Source organism: Alternaria rosae (assembly GCF_020736505.1).
Source record: "Alternaria rosae strain MPI-PUGE-AT-0040 chromosome Unknown BKA58scaffold_6, whole genome shotgun sequence".
NCBI lineage: Eukaryota > Fungi > Ascomycota > Dothideomycetes > Pleosporales > Pleosporaceae > Alternaria > Alternaria rosae.
The window spans coordinates 199,048-220,610 of NW_025763575.1; the positions used below are offsets into that span (position 1 = coordinate 199,048).

General features: G+C 52.4%; 8 protein-coding genes and 1 non-coding gene across 9 annotated transcripts; 4 read left to right on the top strand and 5 right to left on the bottom strand.

The window, feature by feature from the left end:
- The first annotated feature begins 1,112 nt into the window (after positions 1–1,112).
- BKA58DRAFT_339990 (uncharacterized protein) lies at positions 1,113–2,878 on the top strand. Its single transcript, XM_046168322.1, has one exon. It carries the CDS (start codon positions 1,353–1,355, stop codon positions 2,466–2,468), a length of 1,116 nt encoding a protein of 371 aa, XP_046023891.1. The 5' UTR covers positions 1,113–1,352; the 3' UTR covers positions 2,469–2,878.
- Positions 2,854–2,925, bottom strand: BKA58DRAFT_t56. Its single transcript has one exon. It is a non-coding gene; the product is annotated as a tRNA-Met (tRNA).
- Positions 2,926–3,469: 544 nt separating this feature from the next.
- On the top strand, positions 3,470–6,808 carry BKA58DRAFT_317618 (chromosome transmission fidelity protein 18; the record flags this gene model as incomplete). The annotated part of the gene is made up of 3 exons (XM_046167635.1): positions 3,470–3,701; positions 3,749–5,731; positions 5,781–6,808. 3 exons carry the CDS (start codon positions 3,470–3,472, stop codon positions 6,806–6,808), a joined length of 3,243 nt encoding a protein of 1,080 aa, XP_046023892.1.
- A 78-nt stretch (positions 6,809–6,886) lies between these two features.
- On the bottom strand, positions 6,887–8,928 carry BKA58DRAFT_186668 (sugar carrier protein A). The gene is made up of 5 exons (XM_046165502.1): positions 8,488–8,928; positions 8,230–8,435; positions 7,767–8,181; positions 7,186–7,717; positions 6,887–7,129 (listed from the first exon to the last, which is right to left on the bottom strand). The coding sequence occupies exons 1-5, from the start codon at positions 8,682–8,684 to the stop codon at positions 6,965–6,967; spliced, it is 1,515 nt and encodes a 504-aa protein (XP_046023893.1). The 5' UTR covers positions 8,685–8,928; the 3' UTR covers positions 6,887–6,964.
- A 245-nt stretch (positions 8,929–9,173) lies between these two features.
- Positions 9,174–11,575, bottom strand: BKA58DRAFT_402415 (alpha-xylosidase; the record flags this gene model as incomplete). The annotated part of the gene is made up of 3 exons (XM_046171717.1): positions 9,174–10,710; positions 10,759–11,512; positions 11,560–11,575. 3 exons carry the CDS (start codon positions 11,573–11,575, stop codon positions 9,174–9,176), a joined length of 2,307 nt encoding a protein of 768 aa, XP_046023894.1.
- An 858-nt stretch (positions 11,576–12,433) lies between these two features.
- Positions 12,434–13,541, top strand: BKA58DRAFT_186823 (EthD domain-containing protein). Its single transcript, XM_046165506.1, has 2 exons — positions 12,434–13,183; positions 13,236–13,541. The coding sequence occupies exon 1, from the start codon at positions 12,711–12,713 to the stop codon at positions 13,134–13,136; it is 426 nt and encodes a 141-aa protein (XP_046023895.1). The 5' UTR covers positions 12,434–12,710; the 3' UTR covers positions 13,137–13,183; positions 13,236–13,541.
- A 1,331-nt stretch (positions 13,542–14,872) lies between these two features.
- Positions 14,873–17,077, bottom strand: BKA58DRAFT_186745 (cytochrome P450). The gene has a single exon (XM_046165505.1). It carries the CDS (start codon positions 16,585–16,587, stop codon positions 14,983–14,985), a length of 1,605 nt encoding a protein of 534 aa, XP_046023896.1. The 5' UTR covers positions 16,588–17,077; the 3' UTR covers positions 14,873–14,982.
- A 310-nt stretch (positions 17,078–17,387) lies between these two features.
- On the top strand, positions 17,388–18,785 carry BKA58DRAFT_186706 (uncharacterized protein). Its single transcript, XM_046165503.1, has 3 exons — positions 17,388–17,731; positions 17,780–18,279; positions 18,328–18,785. The coding sequence occupies exons 1-3, from the start codon at positions 17,567–17,569 to the stop codon at positions 18,740–18,742; spliced, it is 1,080 nt and encodes a 359-aa protein (XP_046023897.1). The 5' UTR covers positions 17,388–17,566; the 3' UTR covers positions 18,743–18,785.
- Positions 18,786–19,230: 445 nt separating this feature from the next.
- Positions 19,231–20,415, bottom strand: BKA58DRAFT_411936 (uncharacterized protein; the record flags this gene model as incomplete). The annotated part of the gene is made up of 3 exons (XM_046172324.1): positions 19,231–19,412; positions 19,470–19,905; positions 19,960–20,415. The coding sequence occupies 3 exons, from the start codon at positions 20,413–20,415 to the stop codon at positions 19,231–19,233; spliced, it is 1,074 nt and encodes a 357-aa protein (XP_046023898.1).
- Between the last annotated feature and the right edge of the window lie 1,148 nt (positions 20,416–21,563).

Genomic DNA, 21,563 nt, shown 5'->3' on the forward strand with positions numbered 1-21,563 from the left:
CGAATCTTACCTCCTCCGTCACAGTCTTGCAAGTAAAACTTAAGCAAGACGTATACATGACCTTGGGAGCGGCTTTGTTATTAGAATTTGATAGTTTGTATGCACCAAGGTGCCCTATAAAGTCTAGCTACTCCTAGTGCTGCTAGCTTTCTCGACTTCATCCACCATGTTTTTCGTCTGCTTTGACCAAGTCTCGATCTCTTCTTTTGTAGTATTGAGCCATCTCCTAGCGACGTCTTCTCCACTCAGCCGATTCGATTGCTTTCCACGAAGGGCCTGTTCGACGGCATATGACGCGTATTTGATAGTTCGCTGATGCGCGCATAGAAACTCGATAAGCTGGACTTGATGTGCGGCTTTAGATAGCTCTGAATCGAAGTCTTGGGAGGAAACTGTTGGACTGAGTGCGGCTGAGGAGTTTGTATGGCACAACGTCGCTTTTGTGGTGTTCGCTTGTGGCGCTGGGCAGTGTGTCTCTGGAATCTTGCTCTCGGTCATTTTAGCGATTATTGCAAAGGAATGGGAGGGCAAAGTTGGCTGAAGGTAATGAGTGCTATCGCGCGATCATTTTGCTTGCAATGTCACTCTAATTGAGTTTCTTCATCGCCAGCACCTTAATTCCCGTATCTTCAATTAGCGAGCTGCGATGCACGCCTCTTCAACACACAAATACCGTACGTCAATGGTGTCATCACATTCCACCGTGCCAACAAGACCATTCGATTCTGCGTTACATTTTGACAGCATATTGTCAGCTGTGAACGGGTGATATTCATAGTTAGTCGCATTGTTGCTTCTCCGCAGGCACAGTCGACTTCAGCCAGTTCACCTAGCAAACAATACGCTTGGCCAACGGCTGAGCAAGGCACAGCCAAGCTCTTTCAACTCTTTACGCATGCAGCGCTACGTTGCACGTGAGTCTCTGCGATCGGTCTCATGATGCGAGACTATTCGTTGTTTTGGTGTAGCCTTCTTCCAAGCTGTCAGCCTTCTTGCAGCGAGGGGAAGCGTGCGCAACGCTAGCCGCTTTCAGCAACACAACCCCACTTGGTACACTCGTACCATCCATTCACAATACGTCATATCATGCGTCTTATCACAGAACCATCCATCGCGAATCCATCGTGCCTGGTACGATACTTCCCAACGTGATCTAGACAGGGAGGTCTGATGGTTTCATAACCGATGTACGCGTCATAACCTGAGTACCTAACCTTGGCGGTGCTGCCCTCCGCCTTTACATAGACCCATGGCAGGTAGCATGCGCCAGTATTTACCTCTTGAGATCCGCTTTCGCATCAACCCCAAATTGCAGTCACACAAAGACCGACCTGGATTCGTAGAACTCCAACATGGCGTCGCTATCCGACTATCTTAGCTTTTACATCTCCATGGCAAGAGCATCTCTTACAATCATCTTCGCACGCCTTTACACACCTCAGCGCCCTCCCCATCGCGACCTGCAAGGCCAAACTGCCATAGTCACAGGTGCAAATAGCGGCATCGGTTTTTCCATCGCGACCGCGCTGGCAAAACAAGGCGCAACCGTATATCTCGCCTGCCGCAACCTTGAGAAAGGCAATGCAGCCGTGGCTTCCATCGTTTCGCAAATCGGTTCTGAGGGCAGCAAGAGGGTGTTTTGCTGGAAACTCGATGTTGGAGATTTAGAAAGTGTACGGGCGTTCTGTGAGAAATGGAAAGAGGAGGGCAAGAAGATTGACATGCTTTGTCATAATGCTGGGATAGCGGTGCCGCCCGAAGGTTCGAGGAATTTGGATGAGAAAGGCCGCGACGTGGTTCTTGTCACAAACTTTCTGGGCAGCTTCTTGATGACGTGTCTGCTTGAAGAGTATCTGGGTGACAAAGGGCGGGTTGTGTTCACGAGTAGCACTGGGCACTTCGCCGCCGCGGAGGCACTGATGAGCCCGAACCTGGAAGATGTGGCATCAAAGACCGCCGCTGATGAGGGTGGCGTTATGCAGAAGCTTCTGAACAAGACAAAAGCGTATTTTGGTATAGGGACATCTACCCTTCAATCATACGCGCTATCGAAAGCACACCAAGTCCTCTTCGCCACTCTCCTCCAGCGCCGCTTCGACTCCGGCCCAAACAATCACCGTACAGCACACGCATTCAGTCCTGGGTTTACATCTACGCCTATATTTAGCAAGTTTGCCGTCTCTTGGAAGACATGGTTCAGGGATCCTCTTTTCGCGGTACTCACGATGACGGAAAGGTATGTCGCGGTTGATACGGATGAGGGTGCAAAGACTGGGGCCTGGCTGGCGAGTTGGGGTGGGGAAGAAGGGGTTGAAGGGGGCTATTGGGAGTGGATGAGTAGACAGATGAGCCTGGTTGAGTTCGTTGAAAAGCAGCTTGGGGAGAAGGAGTGGAAGGCGCAATGTGGGAGAGTTTGGAGAGCATGGGAGGAGGATAGTGGCTGTACTTGGGCCACTGTTGAGACTTGATGTCGTGCTCATAAAGCTGGCCGGAGCAGAACCAGAAGTCAAGAGTGATTTGTCGTGTTCATTTTCTGTCTTTCTAGTCCCCTGTCCTACGTGAACTCAAAAAGTGAGCCATGTCTAAGGCGTGTCAGAATAGATTAGGTGTTGCATCGAAAGAAAGTGAAGCCGCTATAGAACGTAGCAGTGGCATACTAAACAGTCTATAATCTCACAGGACGCTTACCCCTACAAATGTTTGGATATCATGACCGTGGTGAAAGCAGTCTGTAGTTGGACTAGTGACGAATAGGGTCGCAAAAAGTGGTTGCTTAGCCCCGGCGTAGATGTGTAGCTGATTAGACACCAGGGCAAAGGCCTAGCAAAAGAAAAGAATACATCACAACACATGTAGCTGCTCTCGGTTTCGATCCGAGGTCCTCCGGGTTATGAGCCCGGCGCGCTTCCGCTGCGCCAAGCAGCTTTTGGTGCTCTTGATGTGGATTTCGAGAACTGATAGAACCATGTTCCAACGTCATATAGAAAAAGAGTAGGTGAAAGTCGAGCTTATCCATTCAGCAAAGTGAGACAGGTGGGGCGGGGTATGACTCCGATTTTGACCCCTCGCGAACGCTGGAAAGTACAAAATTTACTTTAAAAGTGTTTTGTACGCGTAGAAAGCGCTAAGGATGTGGAGCGTAGTGCATCGCGCAAGGGGCAAATTTATACTCTTATTAGGATGCAGTGTTTGCGAAAAGACGAACACAGTAAAAGCAACGAACTGAAAATCCAGTTTGGAACAGACATCAAAGTCTGGAGTAACGTAGCGTGGTGTGGTTAATCAACACAGTGCTGAGCGACAAAATCAATCTGTCAAGCATGGTGGGCAAGTTAATCGACTACATGGGACGAAAGCGAATGTGGCTAGCGGCAAGACGCGCTTGAACGCGACGCGTCCCACGCACTCTAGATCTCCACCCCGTCACCCGCGTCTCCTCCAACTCCAACCATGACACCTGCCAGAACCAATGAGTAGCTACTCACCGGGCATTCCATCCTCTTTCGACCCCGCGCTACTACATTCCGAATTCGAGTTCCTCGACAACGCGCCCGCGCTATCCTCCCATTCCGACGAACTAGACGCATTGCACGACTGCATTGCCGAAGACACCGCAAAGAAGAATAGTGCCGGTATCGTCATACAGCATCGCGCCTGGAACGTAGCGGACATATTCCGGAGTGAAGGAGAAGGACCAACTGGTACTATTAGCGTCTACGCGCGCTGCAACTGGTACTAATCCCGCCAGACACGCCTGCGAAGCGCCAGAAGCAGTCGCCAGTCAAGTGCCTGCCCCCACAATCGTCAGTTGAACTTGCGACGTTCCCTTCGTCGCCTCCGGTCTTCGCAATGCCGCTCATCTCGTCACCCATCGCATACCCACCGAGCTCGTCGATGCCCCAACCGCCCTCGCCGAAGAAGAGGAAGCGCGCAGAAGATGCACGAGAGCCCCTAAAGGACGTGCCAAACAACAATGCAACACGCAAGATTGGAGGCTTCCTGGATGACTCCGACGATGAAGAGGACATTGCGGCGCTGAAAGAACACACACTGAAGAGGAGGGCCGTCAGCAGCCTCAAGGACCTCCCAGCTGTTCCGGAAGGTTTAGCAGACTACACACCCCCTGCGAGCCAGGACGAGTTCGCAGACCCGGAATCGATACCAGTAGACGAACTAGACAACTACAGCTTCAAGTCCCAATCACAGTCGCCAGTGAAGCGATCGCAAACGTCACATCAGCCAACTTCAGCGCAAGCTACACCAGGCGTCCTGGCCCGTAACGCGTCGGGGAAGGCCTTTCATATAGGCAAGAAAGCCCAACGCGAGACCCAAACATACGAAGAGATCATTGCAGCACGATCAGAACCTGTAGAAGGCAAAGCGAGGACGAGCTACTATGGTCTCAACATTCATCAGCTCATGGACGAGGCGAAGGCCCTTGATCAGGAGAAGGCTATAAACGCGTCACTGAAGAATCTTGATCTAGCAGCACAACCGTCGATTGAGCAGCCAGTGGCCAAGGGTGGAAAGACCAATCGTACACTCATGTGGACTGAGAAGTACCGAGCGAAGAAATTCACAGACTTGGTAGGAGACGAACGTACACATCGATCGGTGTTGCGGTGGCTGAAGGCGTGGGACCCAATCGTCTTCCCCGGTTCCGGCAAAGCGAAGCCCAAGAAAGCAAAGGAGGGATTCCAAGAAGACGAACAGAGACATCGCAAGATTTTGCTGCTGACCGGGCCTCCTGGACTCGGAAAGACCACACTAGCTCATGTCTGCGCACGACAAGCAGGCTATGAAGTGCAGGAAATCAACGCTTCAGACGAGCGTAGCGGTGCTGTTGTCAAAGGCCGCATTCGGGATATGGTTGGGACTGAGAATGTGCGGGGTGTCAATACCAGCACTGTAAATGGCAAGGTGCGAAAAGCTGGAAAGCCAGTATGCGTTGTGGTCGATGAAGTAGATGGTGTCGTTGGCAGCGGAGGCTCAGGCGAAGGTGGTTTCGTCAAGGCACTTATCGACTTGATAAATTTGGACGAGCGAAACACAAAGGCACTCGGACAGCAGTCAACGACCGGCACCAAGAAGAAGAAGGGTGACAACTTCAGACTCTTGCGACCACTCATTCTCATCTGTAACGACCTCTATCATCCATCGCTGCGGCCACTGCGACAGTCCTCGATGGCTGAGATTGTGCATATCCGCAAGCCTGCCCTTAACATGGTCGTATCGCGCATGCAGGAGATCTTCGGCAAGGAAGGCATCCAATGCGATTCTGACGGCGTGCGCCGTCTCTGCGAAGCTACTTGGGGTGTCAGTACAAAGAAAGAGGGCGGGACAGGTAGTGGCACCGGCGAAGGAGACATACGTGGGGTTATGGTGGTGGCCGAATGGATAGCAGCTCGGTTACGATCATCACATGATGTGAAGTCCAAAGAGAGGCCCCATCTATCGCGGAAGTGGATAGAAGACAACCTCATCGGGGATCTGCGACATGGTGGTGGAGCCGCTCGAAGTTTGGGAAGAGGCGGTGCGAAGGACGTCGTCGACCGTGTATTCCGTGAGGGTGCTGGCTTCCCGAAGCAAGCTGAGACGACCGATGCGAAATCGGCAGCCGCGAGGGCCAAGAGTGGTGTTATCGGTGTTGCTGAAGCAGGCAAACGGCGAGCCATGGACCGCCTGAGGGAGATGGTCGACACGAGCGGAGATTGCGACCGTATCGTGACAGGTAAGACTCACCTTATCTTGCGACATCATCAAATACTAACACTGAACAGACTGCTTCACTGCCTATCCCGAGAAACCGTTCCAAGACGACACCCTCCTCAGCAAACCATCTGCTGCATACGAATGGCTGTACTTCCATGACACACTCAACTCGGCGGTTCATGGATCTCAGGAATGGGAGCTAGCGCCATATCTCTCAAACTCTGTCCTCGCTTTCCACAACCTCTTCGCCTCGCCCATCCGGTCATCTGCAAACCCCGTAGCAGACCCCGATGCACAACCAGCACCCTTCTCAGGACCTGGTGCAAGTTTTGCAGCTTTGGAACAGACGAAGGCTAGCAGGAGTCAACTGATGGCGCTGCAGACAAGTCTAAGTCTACCGTTGACGCGCATGTTCCGAAGTCCAGAGGAGATGGCCATGGAGCTCATACCTTACGTCTTGCGAATGCTGTCACCAGACGTAAAACCTGTCCTCGTAAATACCGGTGCAACAGGCTCAAAGTCTTTCGCTACTGCCTCCGTCCGCAAAGCTTCCGAGAAAGAACTTGTTAAGAAGGCTGTAGAAGCAATGACAGCCACTGGCATTCGGTTCGAAAAGTCTCGGATCGAAACTGAAGACGCGGCGAACAGAAGTGCTGGCTTCGTTTGGCGTATGGAACCCGCTCTGGACGTTCTAGCAACTTTCGAAACGCTCGCCGGGCGAAAGGACGACAAAGGCCGCTACGCAGTTCGCAGTGTCTTGGAACAAGAATGGCGCAAAGAATCCGCTCTTCGTGAACATGCCAACCGCAAGCGTCGCGGTGGCATGGATGAATACGAGGAGGAGATTGAGGTCGGCAAGAAAGAAGAGAAGACCACAGAAGAGAAAATTGCCGAAGCCAGCAAAAAGGCCGTGAAACGTGACTTCTTTGGCAGAGTCATTGTAGAAACGGATAAAAGCAGGAAAGAAGCGAAGAGGAAGCAAGACAGTGGAGAGATGCAGGGTGACGTAGGGAGGATATGGGTGTCTTTCCATGAGGGTTTCTCAAATGCGGTGCGGAAACCTGTCACTATTGACGATATTATGAGGGGACTTTAGCTTTACATTATACCGTGGCCTGGGGAACTCGCCACCGGTGGATGACGATAATATATTTGTATTCGGCATGCTCAAGCAATCCAGTTAGCTTTTCCAACTCATCCATGCGATTGGCATGGCAAGCCCAGAGACTCCGACTTCTCCACGCGCCTTCATCTAATGCACAGCCGTAACGTGATTGCCGGCGAGCAGCTTCTTCGCTGCATCGATCCTCTCCAGTTCTATCACCCGCTGCTTGTCGTCCAAGTTGTCAGGCAGCGTACCGAGCGCACGGTCGCCGAACAGCAGGTCAATCTCCTCGAGTGTGAGCTGCTTCGTTTCCTGCAGTATTGATTAGCACGAAATCTTCCGACGTGCTCTTCCGGATAAGTACGTACCTTGAACACGAACCAGATAGTTGGGAACGTGACACAGAGATTGAAAGCCACAAAGATGAAGTAAAACTTGTAAGTGATCTCACCCAACCCGATCGGCGACACCTGACTCCACACCGTTCCCACAAGCCAGTTACCAAATCCAGTTGCGAAAGCAGAACCGCGTCCACGGATACTCAGCGGAAGAATCTCACTGGCGTATACCCAACTAATCGGGCCAAACGACATACTGAAGATGCAGGACACCAGGAACAAGAAGAATACTCCAGCGGCAGACAGTGAGTCTCTCCGGGATCCTGTAGCACCTTCGACCTGAGATCCGATGATCGCCTCACAGACGAGGGCAATGGAGATAGCAACCGTGCCGAAGAGAAGGGGTTTCTTGCGGCCAACGCGATCGAGGAGAAAGACGATGAAGAAGAGGTTGAACACGGGACCGACGATGTTGTAGATGCTAGTAACGAGGAGGTTGCGGTCGCCGACAATACCGAGGTTCTCGTAGAGAATGGTGGAGTAGTAACCGATGACGTTGATACTGAGAGAATGTCAGTAAGACCAGATCCTAGAACTGACAGAGAACATACCCTGTCATCTGCGTAAACACCTGAACAAGCGTAGCATGCATGAGTCTCTTCCGCCACACCGGAACCGTAAACATAACTTTCCAGCCCGGCGCGGTAATCGCTTTCTCCGCATCGATCGTCAACTTGATCTCGTTGAACTCGGTTTGGATCCACTCGTCGTTGGTGCCGTTGTAGTGCAACTTGCGAAGCACCTTCAGGGCGTCGTCTGCGCGGTCGATCTCGACAAGGTAACGCGGCGACTCAGGGAAGAAGAGCATACCGCATATGATGATCAAGCAGGGTATGCATTGAAAAGCGAGGGGGAAGCGCCATGAGAAGGAGGATGTTGCGGGTACTTTTGAGGAGCCGTAGCCAATCCAGGTGGAGACGATGAAACCTACGCCGATCATTTGTTGAGTGAGTCCGGTGATCAGACCTGGGATTCGTTAGTATTGGAATTTTGGTTTGGTTTGGAAAGACTGACCTCGCGTTTTGGGGTGGGCGCATTCGGTTTGGTAGATGGGTACGGACATGGACATCAGACCTACTGCCCATCCAGCCAAGATTCGTCCGACGAGTATCATAGCGAGGTCCTGGGCGGCGCACTGGAGTACAGCGCCAACCAGGTTTATCAGAGCACCGATCATGATTGTCTTCCTGCGACCGAACCTATCCATAGTAAAACCTCCCCTACTATCCGTCAGTACATGCCAGCTTCTCTACACAAGAGACATCCACGTACATCAGCGAACCGAAAAACGCTCCACCCGAAAACGTCGCATTGATGGCTCCTATAATCGGTGATGTCTTGTCTGTATCGAAGAAGGCGAGGAAGTTGGGTGATTGGATGACGATGGTCATTACTCCGGAGTCATATCCGAAGAGGAAACTGCCCGTGCCAGCGAAGATGGCAAGGGCAATGTTGAAGATGAGACCCATGCTTGCTGCCTTGGTCGATCGAGACAGCGATGGCTACACTGAATGCTAGAGGCTGGATACTGTGGGTGGCAGCTCTTTCTAACGTGCTGCTGCAGCAGGTATATATTGCTCCGAGCAACTGGGTGCCCGCGCCATCGACGCATGCCGGTCATGTTACATCTCCAGGCCAGCCTCGCGTAACAAGCATTTAACCGGAAGTTCGCGCCTAGTTTCCACGGTGCACTCCCACATAGACTTTGAACATGTCTGCTGGCGGAAAAGTATTTGCTGATCTTGAGGCCATAGAACCCGGGGAGTAAGTGGAAGGATGTTGGGGTACAGTAGCGTGCGGGGAGGCATGTTGAAATTCCGCCAATGAATGGCGCCCCCACTAGCTCGCTTCAATGATGTAGGACCGTTGTAGCGGCTCTGCTTCATGCTCAAGGCCGTTAAGACTTGCTGTGAATACGTGCGGGATATATGACCCCTCATGTTGGCTAGGTCACCAGCCTATCCCAGCTTCGAGACCTTCCACTCTCCACCCAGAACGTCCATACCTTTGAGCTCACCATCGGCGTTGACCTCTAAGACACCCTTCTGGTCGCCCTTGGTATCCACCAAAGTCGCTTTGTCACCTTCCTTGACTCCATAAAGTCTAACCTCACCACCGGTAGCGAGCCAGTCATACCCAAAGCCGCCTTCGCCCTCTGTTTGCCCGAGCACCAAAACAGTGCCTTCCCTAATAAACAACGGTAATTGGAGGAAGCTATACTTCTCTTTGACCCATCGACCGCCCTGCACTTCTTTGCCGTCCCAGAAACTGAACCAACGGCCTGGTGGCAGGTAGTAATCGACGCTACCGTCTTCTTCGAAGACTGGGGCAGCGAGAATCTGACTGCCAACAAAGAATTGGCGGTCCACATACCAAGATGTTGGGTCATCTGGAAACTCGAGAGCCGTCGCGCGAACGCTGGTAGGCCAGCCCTTAGCGACACTCTCTTCCGCCTGCGCAAAAAGATACGGCATGAGGCTGCGTTTGAGCTGCACCCAGTGTCGGAGGACCTCTGTACAATTTTCGGGCTCTTCGGATGAGTCGTTGACGAGCCAGGGCACGCGATACGAGTTTGAGCCATGCAGTCGACTATGCGAGTTGAGCAGCCCAAATGCAACCCAGCGCTTATAGATCCAGGGTGGCGGTTTGCCCTCGAAGCCACCAATGTCGCTCGTCCAGAACGCGAAGGATGCGAGCCCAAGACTCAGGCCACCGCGCACTGACTCAGAAAGTGCAGCAGGTGTTGACTCGCAGTCGCCGCCCCAATGAAGTGGGAATCGTTGCGATCCTGCGCATGCTGTGCGCGCGAACAGTACGGCTTCATGTTCTCCCTCCCGCTTTTGTACTGCCTCGTAGACCAGTTTGTTATAGATAAAGGCGTAGTAGTTGTGCATGCGGCTTGGATCCACGCTCTTGTCGTACCACTGGACGTTCTTTGTAGGTATACGTTCACCAAAGTCCGTTTTTATGGAGTTGACACCCACGTCGAAGAGCTTCTCCATGCACTCGCGGAACCAGTCGCAAGCCTCCGGGTTTGTAAAGTCGACGATACCCATACCAGTTTGCCAAAGGTCCCACTGCCACACATCTCCGTTGGTCTTCTTGAGCAGGTAGCCTTTCTCGGCTGCATAATTGAACACAGGACTTGCTTGGCCAATATAAGGGTTCGTCCAGACACTGACTTTGTTGATAAGCCCATCGTCTTTCATGCGCTTGATCTGGCCAGCAGGGTCGGAGAAACTCTCCGGATCCCAGATAAAGTCGCACCAGTGAAAAGCGCGAAGCCAGAAACAGTCAAAGTGGAACACTTCGACTGGTATCTTGGATTGAGACATCTTCTCAACGAAATGACGGACAGTTTTCTCATCATAAGATGTCGTAAATGATGTGCTAAGCCAGAGGCCGTACGACCATGCCGGCACTCTATTCGACTTGCCAGTAAGGATAGAGTACTTCGTCAGCACTTCTTTGGGGCTTGGTCCATAGATGAGGTACCTTTAAAGTCAGTGAAGATATATATATCAAGTTTCTCGCTATGCTCACCATTTCAGGCGTTGCCCTTCAACAGTAGTTTGCAATCTTGAGCATCGCTCGCTGCCAATTTCCATATCAATCTTGTCGGGTGTGTCGATGAAGACGCCGTAGCCCCTTGAGCTTAGCCAAAACGATACATTCTTGTAAGCCTGCTCGCTTGATGTACCCCCGTCTTCGTTCCAAACTTCGACGTTTTGACCAATCTTGTTCCATGCACCAAAACGTTCACCTAGACCGTGGATAGTCTCACCAACACTTAGTTCAGTTTGGGTAAACATGTAATGTTTATGTGTAGCAAGGTCTTCCACGCTCTTGGGCGTGCTGAGTGCTGGCGAGTACGCTAGCCCGATGCTACGATGGAGAAGAGAAGTCAATGTTTTCGATCCGTCGGTGGCATGGAATTTGATGTTGAAAGTATGCTCATCAGAGCTGATGGTCGCGCTTAGTCCGCCTGAAGTGACTGTGGTCCCACTCTTTTGCTTCACGATTTCGCCTTTGCACTCCGGCTTACCCGCTGGGTATAAGTCAAAGTCAGGCCCAAGTCGCCTAGCACCAGCGAAGTGCGTAGCCTCGACAGAAATGACGCCGTCGAACTGGGCTTCGATTTCGACGGAGATGGTACTAAGATTCAATGTATCGCCCCTCGTGAAGATCTTCCTGGTTGGGCATAGTAGGCTGACCGCCTTGTTGTCTTCTCGAGGTGTGATAGTATAAATCTCCTCGGCATGCTGAACTGTGAACTGGTCATTGACCAGCCACATACCTGTGCAATCATCAGCGGCGAAACCATACAGACTGCGAGGCTCATACCATCACGAAACTTCATGTTTGCGTGGTCCTCAAATGTAGGCGCTCACGACAAAGTATAGAATAGTTTGACGATAATGTCGTGATTGACGTCTGATGTTCTTCTCCCGATAGTTCCATACTACTAAGAACCATATTGGCGTTCGGATATGCGGTCCGTCCCGTGGGCGATGCTTGGAGCGTACGGTACTGTATGGACGGACACTTCGGTGTTAGATTGCCCGACGCTCCTTGCGCTGCGGGGTACCGCTCGAGACGCTGCAGTGATCAGCATTGGTATGCGAAAATCAAGATCCCGCTCGCAAAAGGCCATCGCCTCAGAGAATTGGTTCCGAATGAACACCGATCCTGATTTTAGCCGACTTCTTGAGCATACAAGGGTCATGAAGCTTTTGCCCATGTCAGCTATAAGGACTCCCTATGTCGTGCAGCGCTTACACGGCACTTTCTTTACTCATCACCTGAGCATGCCCATGAACAGTGCGCGTCGGGATAGTTTCCCTCACTGATTCGTGTGCAGACTCAAAAAGACAATTCCGACGATACCTTCTGCAAGGGGTGTTGTAGTTCACGTGAAGGGGTAGTCGGACGCCCCGCATCGACAGTCAGCCACTGAGGTGATGGGAGGGCGTTTCACCAGTGTGGCATCCCGCGCACTTCCTTGGAATACCTATTGCCTACGCGGCACAGTGTGAAAGCTGCACGTATATCAACAGCCACACTTCCGCATGGGAAGTCCAAAGTAAGGGGAACATCGCAAAGCGAATGAGGACTGGACCCTGCTGCCGGAAATGCCTCCGGCGCGAAACGTTGTCCACCGACCCACAACCCACCCTTCCCAACAGGGCGCAACGTTGTCGCAATCGCCGAATCCGTCTTGATATCCGTGCAAGGCTTCGACACGGTCAATGTGTGTTGTAGTCCCACCCATAGGGCATCGTTGTCCATTGAAGATAAGCAGATCTCATCTAGCTCCTGAGAAGCCGTGTGTGATTTGTTGACTCGGACAAGCCCCAGGCCGCTTCTTCTCTGCCACAAACTTCAGCTTTTCCATTGTCCACAGCATCCTACTACCACACGCACCTCATCTTCTTTTTGTCATAATCCTTAGATCGAAAAGCAAAGATTTGCTGCCGACACTCCGAAAAGACACCATGACAGTATCAGTTCTTTGTTTCTATTCCCGTCGCCCAGAAGTCACCCCGGAGCATTTCCAGTCGTACATGGAGGAAAACCATCTGCCTTTGATCAAGGAGGTCTTCGAGATGCATCCCCCGCAGTCTTACAGGTTGCGCTATGTAGTACGCGTCAAGACTGGAGCTGGAGACCGACTGGGCGCTGTCACATCAAGCAGAGCAAAAGCGGATCCAGATGCGCCAGTTGTACTTGTCGGGTCTCCTCAGGATATGGATTGGGATGCAGTAGGAGAGATGGTATTTCGGGATGAGCTGCACATCCAGCAGTGTCTGTCCATAATGAACGGCCCCGGTGGGCAGCGAATAAAAGAGGACGAGGAAACTATTGCGATACCGGAGAAGACCCGCGTAGTACTGACGGCTGGGGACAACCTGTTCATCTGAGCCGGGCACGCGCAGGCGAACTTCAAGAGAGGACAGTAAAATTCAAGGTACGTCTTCGAGACAACTCTGCTCACGAATACACTGACATCAATAAATCAGGGTAGATCGACGGGCAAGAGGACAAATGCCACCGGGTGGCGTTTGAGAAGCAAGGGGTCCTCCAAAAGCATGGAAGATCATCGAGACCGAGACTGCACAATGTTCCTGTTTGTGCCATCTACGTGGAAAACGTGACGACAACTGGGATACCGAACGAGAGGCATATACCATACCATAGACAGTTGCAGACTGATAGAGAATGACTATCAATTTCGAAAGCCAGGGAGTTGTCAATGAGCTGCGTTCGCTGCACTTGTCGACGGCTGGCTGTTCCGGTTATCTCAACGATACGCCATCAATGCGCTTGACGAAACTTTGCGACGCGTCGGGATCTGCACGCCCAGCGACACGTACGTGGAAGCTCAACATAACGGTCGAGGCTTCCAGATCGTCAGAGGCGAGATTAGATCATTGGTGTGTACAACGGAATAGGCAAATAATGTGGTGCAAGGAAGGATGCAGGAAGCGTCAACGAGCAGACTTGGACAGTCGATGTTGCAGCAACAATACCTAGGCAGGTGCAGAACACGCTAGGGTCACGTGACGTGATCCTGTTGTCATCGATCAATTTACTGTGGCCCAGCGCAGCGGAGCCGCTTCTTACAGTAATTTCCCTTCCACAGCTCCAAGAGTCCGACAACAGAGTTCCCATCTTTGCATGCAAGGTCGACACACGAGTGCGATCTGCATCGGAACCAGAACACCCGCGTTGCACTGGATGTCGAGAGGCAAGGCGTTCAAAAGCCGTCCAGGGCTGTCGCAGATTGAATACCTACTATCCATCACTGTAAACTCACCGCCTCCGACAGTCGTGTATCAATGGAAGCCTATTACTTTAGGTTTTGCTACTGCTGCTAGGTGCTTCGCAAGCCAGCTACGACGCTCCAGGTCGTTACGCCATTACCCAGGTCTCCCGTTACGGAACGGCTCGGTTTCTCTCCGTTGGTACTTAACCTTTTCCAAACCAATATGATAACGTTTCAATACGCAGTGGATATCGCAAGAGCGCAATGTGGTCCTCGGTAGCATCTTTGCGGAGCCGCCATTGTATGCCAGATTACTCAATAGCGCTGCTATGAGGTAGGTCACAGCATGCACATGAGTAATGTGCGTTTGCACGGCCACAACGCACACTAGCAATGCCCATCAAACCCGAGTGCTCCATTTGCTGCAACCCGATATCTCCAGGCCTCACTCAATTCGCCAAGGTGTCCTGCACGCAAGTTTTGCTCGCGCACCCACCCGCATGACATGGCTAGGCTGATTCTTCTTTCCTTGTCTCACCGCAAGGTCGTGATTGGCGAGGAACGTGATCGGGCCGTAACCACGACTCAGCAGTCGAGACCTCTCTGGCCAAAGACGATCATGGGATGGCACCGGTCAGCGGCGCGCAGATATTGGAGAAAATCTTCGCAACACCTTGCATCCAATACCAAAAGTACGGAGCCGCGCAAACTCTGGCCCATGATGGGTCTCAGGATAAAGGGGAAGTGTGCATTCAACGGATGTAACCTCTCCACATACTGAGCTATATAGAGCGAACGCCTAAACATGATCCAGGGTCCAAGAGATATCGGACCAGCAGATACGCTAATTCGCCGGCATTCAACAGCGAGTCTATCGGAGGGGTTGAGTCGCTGCAGGCATCGTGTTCGGCCCTGTAAGCCCCGACTGCTCTGATGCGACGAGCTTCGACTCCGGTATAGTGATCAAGTTTAAACGAGGCGGACCAAATCACGCATGGACGCTATTTCTCGACGTCGTTGGCGGTACCCATCACTCCTTCTAGACTTTTCTCGGTGCTTTCCCACTCCCTTCTCACAGCGTCCAATACCCATGGTCCTCGAGGCTTCAGACGAAACTTGAACGGCCTTGGCTCAGTCATAAAGCCAACAACTATCATTTGCCATGGGTCCACCTCTTCTCCCTGTATAGCTTCCACGTCAAACGCCCACAGCAGATGTGCGATATTCATGAATGTTCCGTCAGTAGCGACACGCTTTCCTTGACATATTCTTCGACCTTGGCCAAACACAGGGAGTGGAAGATCACCACGGACCTTCCCATCACGTAGCCAGCGCTCAGGCACAAAATCCTGCGCATCACCAAGCGAAGGATCGAAGACTGCCTCGTCACGGCCGATGGCCCACGCGTTCGCCATGATGGTCACACCCTTAGCGATTTTCACGCCGGCGAACTCGTCCGCGCGATCAGCACGGCGTGGGATAGAACCAGGGGAGATCGGTCGCCATCTGAATAGCTCATGTGCTATAGCGTCAACGTAGGCGAGGTTGTCCCGGTCTGAGAATGTAGGTAAACGCTCTCTGCCAACGACTTTGTCTAGTACTTCATGCGCACGGGTCATGATCGCAGGATTGTGCATCGCCGCGACGAAGAGCCAGAGAATCTGACGAGGGGAGGTTTCCATACCACCCTGAATAGACGTTGCGAGTGTGAACGCAAGGTCAAGATCGGACACGGGCGAGGCGGCGGGAGCATATTTCAGTGCGGATGCGATTGCTTGCTTTGTCGCATTCCAACCTGGCACATCTCTACCATGGCAGAAGAGGCGCATGTAGAGCTTGACCTGAGACGCGTAAAGCTTGTCAGCATATTGCTGCCACGGGGAGATGAAAGTGGGCAGGTGACGAAGGAAGGGCATAAGATCCGGGAGCTGCGGATTCGCGGCCAGATGTGTAACTTTAGCTTGGATCGCAATGACCTCGTGCAGGATTGGCTCTTCGAACTTGGGTATGCGGAGACCGTAATGAAGGGCAAGGATGACACTGGACTGGGTTCGCTCGAGCAGAGGATATATCGTCTTCGTGGCGATTGTAGAGCCATCTTTGGACTTCTCTAAGGCGGTGATGAGGTCGAAGAGCAGTTGCTTTGCTTCGAGTTCCATAAGCGGCTGATACTTGCTCGCCGCCGGCGCACCAAGGCTTGGTGAAAGGATGCGGTGGTGCAGTTTAAGGTGATCGTCATAGTCGTGCATCAGCGTAAACCGAGAACGCCCTGGCCCAGCCCCAGTAATCATCTCCATGCTTACTGAGGCCGGTCGGTTGCTGTACCATTGGCTACGACGACTGAAGAGCTCAGTGACGGCCTCGTACGAGTTGAGCACGACAATGGGCACGATTCCAAACAGCTTGGGAACTGCAATCGGGCCGTGTTGTTTCGACCAGGCGCTCCAGTCTACCAGCGGTTTCTCGATTGGCGAGCTGTGGAGATCACCAATGAGGGGCAGCTTGAGGAGGGGCTTCTCGGATGCATCTTTGCTCTTGATGGTGTAAAGGTAAAGTGCGGTCAGGGCACTCACGGCCAGGAAAACGGTCACGACAAGGCTGGACATGGCTGGAAGAGTAACTCACGAAGGCTGTGGGCGACACAACCACTTGTAGGAAGATCAGAATGGCGGATACGTGCATGCACGGCAATACTCAGGGCATTGTTCCTGGAGCCATGCCCAAAATGGGTTAGCCCAGCCGGCACTTGGCAGCAGCAACGGCCACCTTTCGCGTATGAAGCTCCGAAATCGTGATAACAATTTGCTCGGATCTGGACGGCAGTGTCTCGGCGCCATGGCCTCGTATTGCGCGTGATAGGCTCTATTTCTTGCGACTGGACTCACATCGCAGGTGCCGCCATCCCTGACGTGATCAAAATCGGAAGACCCGAAACGTTCCCCGGACAGCATCGCATTGCACATCAGCCAAGTTTTGTGTGCGCGCATGGGCTGAGAGGCTCTGATATAGATCTGCTCGAGGTATGGATGGCGAAACCGTTCGCGTCGCGGCACACGCTTTATCCGGTGTTTACACGGTAGCCCGCCCTCTCCCGGGCCTGAAGCGTACTGGGCAGATTCGAGTGGGAATACCTGCATGCGCAGGTCCTGTACAAGAGGAAAGGCAGGTTATGCGTCCTATCAGGAAGAAGAACGCGACGCCGCACAGAACATGCCATGAAGCCTAGCCGGATGGGGCCGCTGTCACGCGTTTAGTGCAGTGGGACTAGTCGGGGTGAACGCCTGAGCCGGCACGTCGGGTGAGGAACGGCTCTTCAGGCGTACAAAGGATTTCTTGTTGGAATCCTAAGCCAAGGGGTATCTTGATCAGCGCGGGAAAAGACATGGGGTACGCAAACAGAAATGCGAGGCTTCGCACGGGGATGTCGGCAGCTCACATTCCCATCTCCTCCCCAAGAGCGATCTTCCCGCAGTGGACCAGTTTGTTTATACCCCTCTCAGCCTGCGAGTGCAGTTGCGACAGAGACGGTAGACGTCGCCGCGTGAGTCGCACACCAGAGTATTGCATCAGGATCTGCACGACAACATGACCACCACATTTCCTATCCGAACTCATGACCAGAGAGCAGTACTGGGTGTCGCATTCAGCTTCTCAATTCTTGCTGCACTGGCCGTTATCCTACGACTGATCGCTCACGCGATTGCTCACAAAAGATGGACAATTGCCGACTACTTCATCATTGCCGCCTGTGTAAGAAACCTAGATTCGGCCATCGTCAGCACTGCTAACAGTTCACAGATTTTCGCTGTTGGCCTGCAATCTATCAGTATTACCGGAGTCTTTCATGCCGGCATTGGCTACGATCACGTTCAGAACATCGTAGTCGCGTACGGCCTCGAACCTATCACCAAGCTATCGCAGCTCATTATACCCCTGCAATTTCTGTGGGTTCTGAGTCTTAGCTGCACCAAGATATCGATTCTTTCGCTCTACATCTTGATCTTTCCGATTCGATGGGTGGTCTGGAGCTCCTACGTGACCATGTCCATCATCGTTGCTTGGACAATCGCAACCATCCTCGCTGGCTGTCTGGTTTGCCGACCCTTCGCATACAATTGGGATAAATCGATTCCTGGAGGAAGTTGTGGTGACCAAGTCACCTCATTCACGATTACTGGCGTCATCAACCTGGTCACCGACGTCATGGTGCTTCTTCTGCCCATGCGCCCGTTGTATCAACTGCAGATGGCGACCTACAAGAGAGTTACTCTCGTCGCCGTTTTTGGCTTAGGCACTTTGTGAGTCGAGATGAGACCCTTTCGTCAGCTCTCATCTAACCGGAGCAGCACCTGTATCGTCAGCGCCTTCCGCATCTCCGTCCTATCCAGCATGGACTTCACCGATATCACCTATACCATCCCCAAAGCCAATGTCTTCAGTGGCTTGGAGCCATGCCTTGCCGTAGTCCTCGCATGTGTACCCCTGATGCATCCGCTTCTTGGTCGCTCCGCAGCAACACCTCACGGGTCGGGAAGAAAGAAGTCCTCAAATGCTGAGTCCAAGTCCTCCGGGCCGAAGGCTATCAGCGACGACGGGTTCGAGCGGCTAGACGATGATACACGTCACCTGTGGCTCAAACCGATGGGGCTGCAGCATCGTGTTGATGAATCGGATTTGCAGGAAACCATAACAGGAGATGCAAGCGAAGGAGACCAAGAGTCACTTCATACACATGGAAGGAACATCGGTATAGCTACTTAAGCTGTTGGCTCTTTTAGACCCTAATAACGATTACACGACCCGTGGAATAATCATGAACGAGTCCCGCTATTCACTGCTAGGCCTTACTAAGCCCGCCACCAAGTCTTCTTGCCAGTAGGTAGTGCTAACGTGAGTCTGGAAACAGTCGCGAAGGTCGATCCAACGCTTGACAGGAAATTTCGCAGGTATTTGGACAGTCGGCTGCGCAGATCCGATCTCAGCATGCTGATGACAAGGCTAAAGCAACCAGCTATACACATCACTCCGGCCGTAGCATCTCATAGGTCCAGTCTACGTCGCGTCGGTAGTCAGGGATCAGCTTTTGCAAGGACAAGTAGAGAACGTCGATAGGAAGCGACCAGCGTGAATATCTTGGCGTTCTTGTGGCCCGTGCTCGCCACCCGTACTCGCTTTCCTGTCAAGCGTCATCAACGCGTTGGATATCCCTGCTTCCATGCCATCAACTTTACTATCCGACAACAGTACTCCTACTTTCTGACATCGACAAGTATCTTAATGTGTTTATCCTTCTCGTGTAACAACGCGAGAATACCATCTTCAACCACTCTATCCATCGAGATCGTACGCGTGATCATCTTCTCCGCATCGATCGTTCCTTTGTCCAGCGCGTCAATAACTCGCTTAAAATCCTCACTGGTGTAACTCAGCGCTCGGAATAAGTCAGCAAGGCTTCGAATCACTCGAATCGTTTCGCGTGATGACTTACCTGTAACCAGCCTCTTTTCCCCAACCAACAGATTGTCCGGGTTGAATGGAATCTCTTTGCCCCACTGGGCAACATTCACCACCGTCCCCCTGCTTCGAACTGATAAACACGCGGACTTGATACTGGCAGCTACTCCAGCGCAGTCAAAAGCAACGTCAGGGCCTTGGTCATTGCACAGCATCTTGCATCTGGAGACCACATCTTCGTCCGTCGGATCGATCACCGCCGTAGCTCCAAACTGTAGAGCCAAGTCCCTTCGATTCTGAGCAACTTCAGCAACTATCACCTGGGCAGTATCAAAGGCTTTCAGGCATTGGACAATGGCCAAACCAATCTGGCCGGCGCCGATAACCAAGATGTTGTCCCCTGCTTTGGCGGCCGACTGTTCAACTGCATGCCAGGCAACTGCAAGCGGCTCGACCAAAGCGACGCCAATCTGTTAGTATCCTTCCCTGCCTGGAGTGAGCTTTCCGAATGTCTTACCTCCGACTTCTAACGTTATCTTCTCAGGCAGTTTGAACACGAACTGCGCATCTACGCACACCCGATCCGATAACCCACCTCCCCAACCCATGATTCCCACGAACCCAAACGAATCGCAACAATTGGTAAAGCCGTCTTTGCACGAAACGCATTGCTTGCAGCAAATGGTGGGCTGGACGGCCACTCTGTCTCCAACCTCGAGACCTTTGCGCACCTGTGCTCCGACCTCGACGATGTCCCCAGAAAACTCATGCCCGAGTGTTACAGGCCATATCTCGCCGGTGATCGGATGAGGCGTGTCTTTGAACGGAAGAACATCCGGCATGCAGTAGAAGTGCAAGTCGGACCCACAGATCCCACAAAAGGAAGGTCGAATCTTCACTTGATGGGCATCACATACCGGCTCTGGAACGTCGTGTTCCAGACGCATATCCTCAGCACCATAGTAGCGAAGAGCCCGCATATTGGTGGTTCGAATGATTTGGACGAAGCAGTCTGAAGTGGTTCAATTTCGTGGTTGGGTATCGATCAAAGACAAGTGAGTAGATTGCACGAAAGCAGTTGTAAGTCCATAGTCAAATGTACATGCTAATCTTGTAGCTTTATACTGAAGCTGACGTGAGAAGAAAGGAGGGGTACTAGCCGACGTCTCGCAAGATGCGTGTCAGTCCCCGAGACTCATGCGCCAAACGCGCCAATGCTAGATAACGACAAAATCACTGCATATTATACTAAGCGAAAGAAATCTGCGACGCAGAACTGATATGATTCTATTTCAAACGCGTATTGACATTCCATCTTTGGAAAATAGTATCGCTCAAGGCTCCACCGCGTGTCGAGGACTGGATCGATACTTCCCAACGCCAACTATTCCCCACTTTAATCTTGGGCGATAGCATCGCGGTACGCATGCTCTAACCATTTAGTACATTCCACCGTCAGATAACTCGTCAACCCCTCGATGCGCTCTTCCGGGGCGGCACTTGGCAGATAAACGGCAAAGTAGAGTGCAAAGCCATCGGCATCCTCTTTGAAAGCGCTAACAGAGCGGCTGAAAGTGATGTTATCGCGCAAGGCCTGCGGCACCTCCGCATTGACGTTCCATCCAGGAAATTCCAAGAAGAAGGGCTGATGCGGAACTGGATCGTGCGAAAACTGCGTGATGGGGCCACCGGATTACATGTAACGGCTCCTCTTCGAGGTAGATCTCAGGGTGGCCTGCGGTAAGGTCGTTGGGGCACCCGACTCACGCAGTGTCCATCCACTACTGGAATGAGTGCAAACGGCGTCGGAGTCCGCGAAGCGACGTCGAGCTCGCGATCGGCAGTGTAGAAGGGCAACTCACATATAGCCTGGAGGAGCACGCGAAACCATCAATAGTAGGCTGTAAATACTGCGACTAGTCGTAAGAAGTACAAGCTGATTCCATTGGATACAGTCATACTGTTCCATTCACCAGCCCTCAAAGGCGCTGTCAACATCACCAGCGAAGTTACCCACGGTATTGGCTCGCTTTACAAACCGTCAGCCGAAGTCAGAGCATGCATTTACGGCTTCATCTGCAGCCCCGCTGAGGGCGGCAAAAGATATATCTTGGGCTACAGGTAAGGG

Coding starts and splice junctions, on each gene's coding strand:
- BKA58DRAFT_186706 (XM_046165503.1), top strand. CDS start 17,567: ATGACCACCACATTTCCTATCCGAACTCATGACCAGAGAGCAGTACTG. Junction 17,732..17,779: donor ACTTCATCATTGCCGCCTGT/GTAAGAAACCTA, acceptor AACAGTTCACAG/ATTTTCGCTGTTGGCCTGCA. Junction 18,280..18,327: donor GTTTTTGGCTTAGGCACTTT/GTGAGTCGAGAT, acceptor TAACCGGAGCAG/CACCTGTATCGTCAGCGCCT.
- BKA58DRAFT_186745 (XM_046165505.1), bottom strand. CDS start 16,587: ATGTCCAGCCTTGTCGTGACCGTTTTCCTGGCCGTGAGTGCCCTGACC.
- BKA58DRAFT_186823 (XM_046165506.1), top strand. CDS start 12,711: ATGACAGTATCAGTTCTTTGTTTCTATTCCCGTCGCCCAGAAGTCACC.
- BKA58DRAFT_339990 (XM_046168322.1), top strand. CDS start 1,353: ATGGCGTCGCTATCCGACTATCTTAGCTTTTACATCTCCATGGCAAGA.
- BKA58DRAFT_186668 (XM_046165502.1), bottom strand. CDS start 8,684: ATGGGTCTCATCTTCAACATTGCCCTTGCCATCTTCGCTGGCACGGGC. Junction 8,182..8,229: donor CGCCCACCCCAAAACGCGAG/GTCAGTCTTTCC, acceptor AACGAATCCCAG/GTCTGATCACCGGACTCACT. Junction 7,718..7,766: donor GTGTTTACGCAGATGACAGG/GTATGTTCTCTG, acceptor ACATTCTCTCAG/TATCAACGTCATCGGTTACT.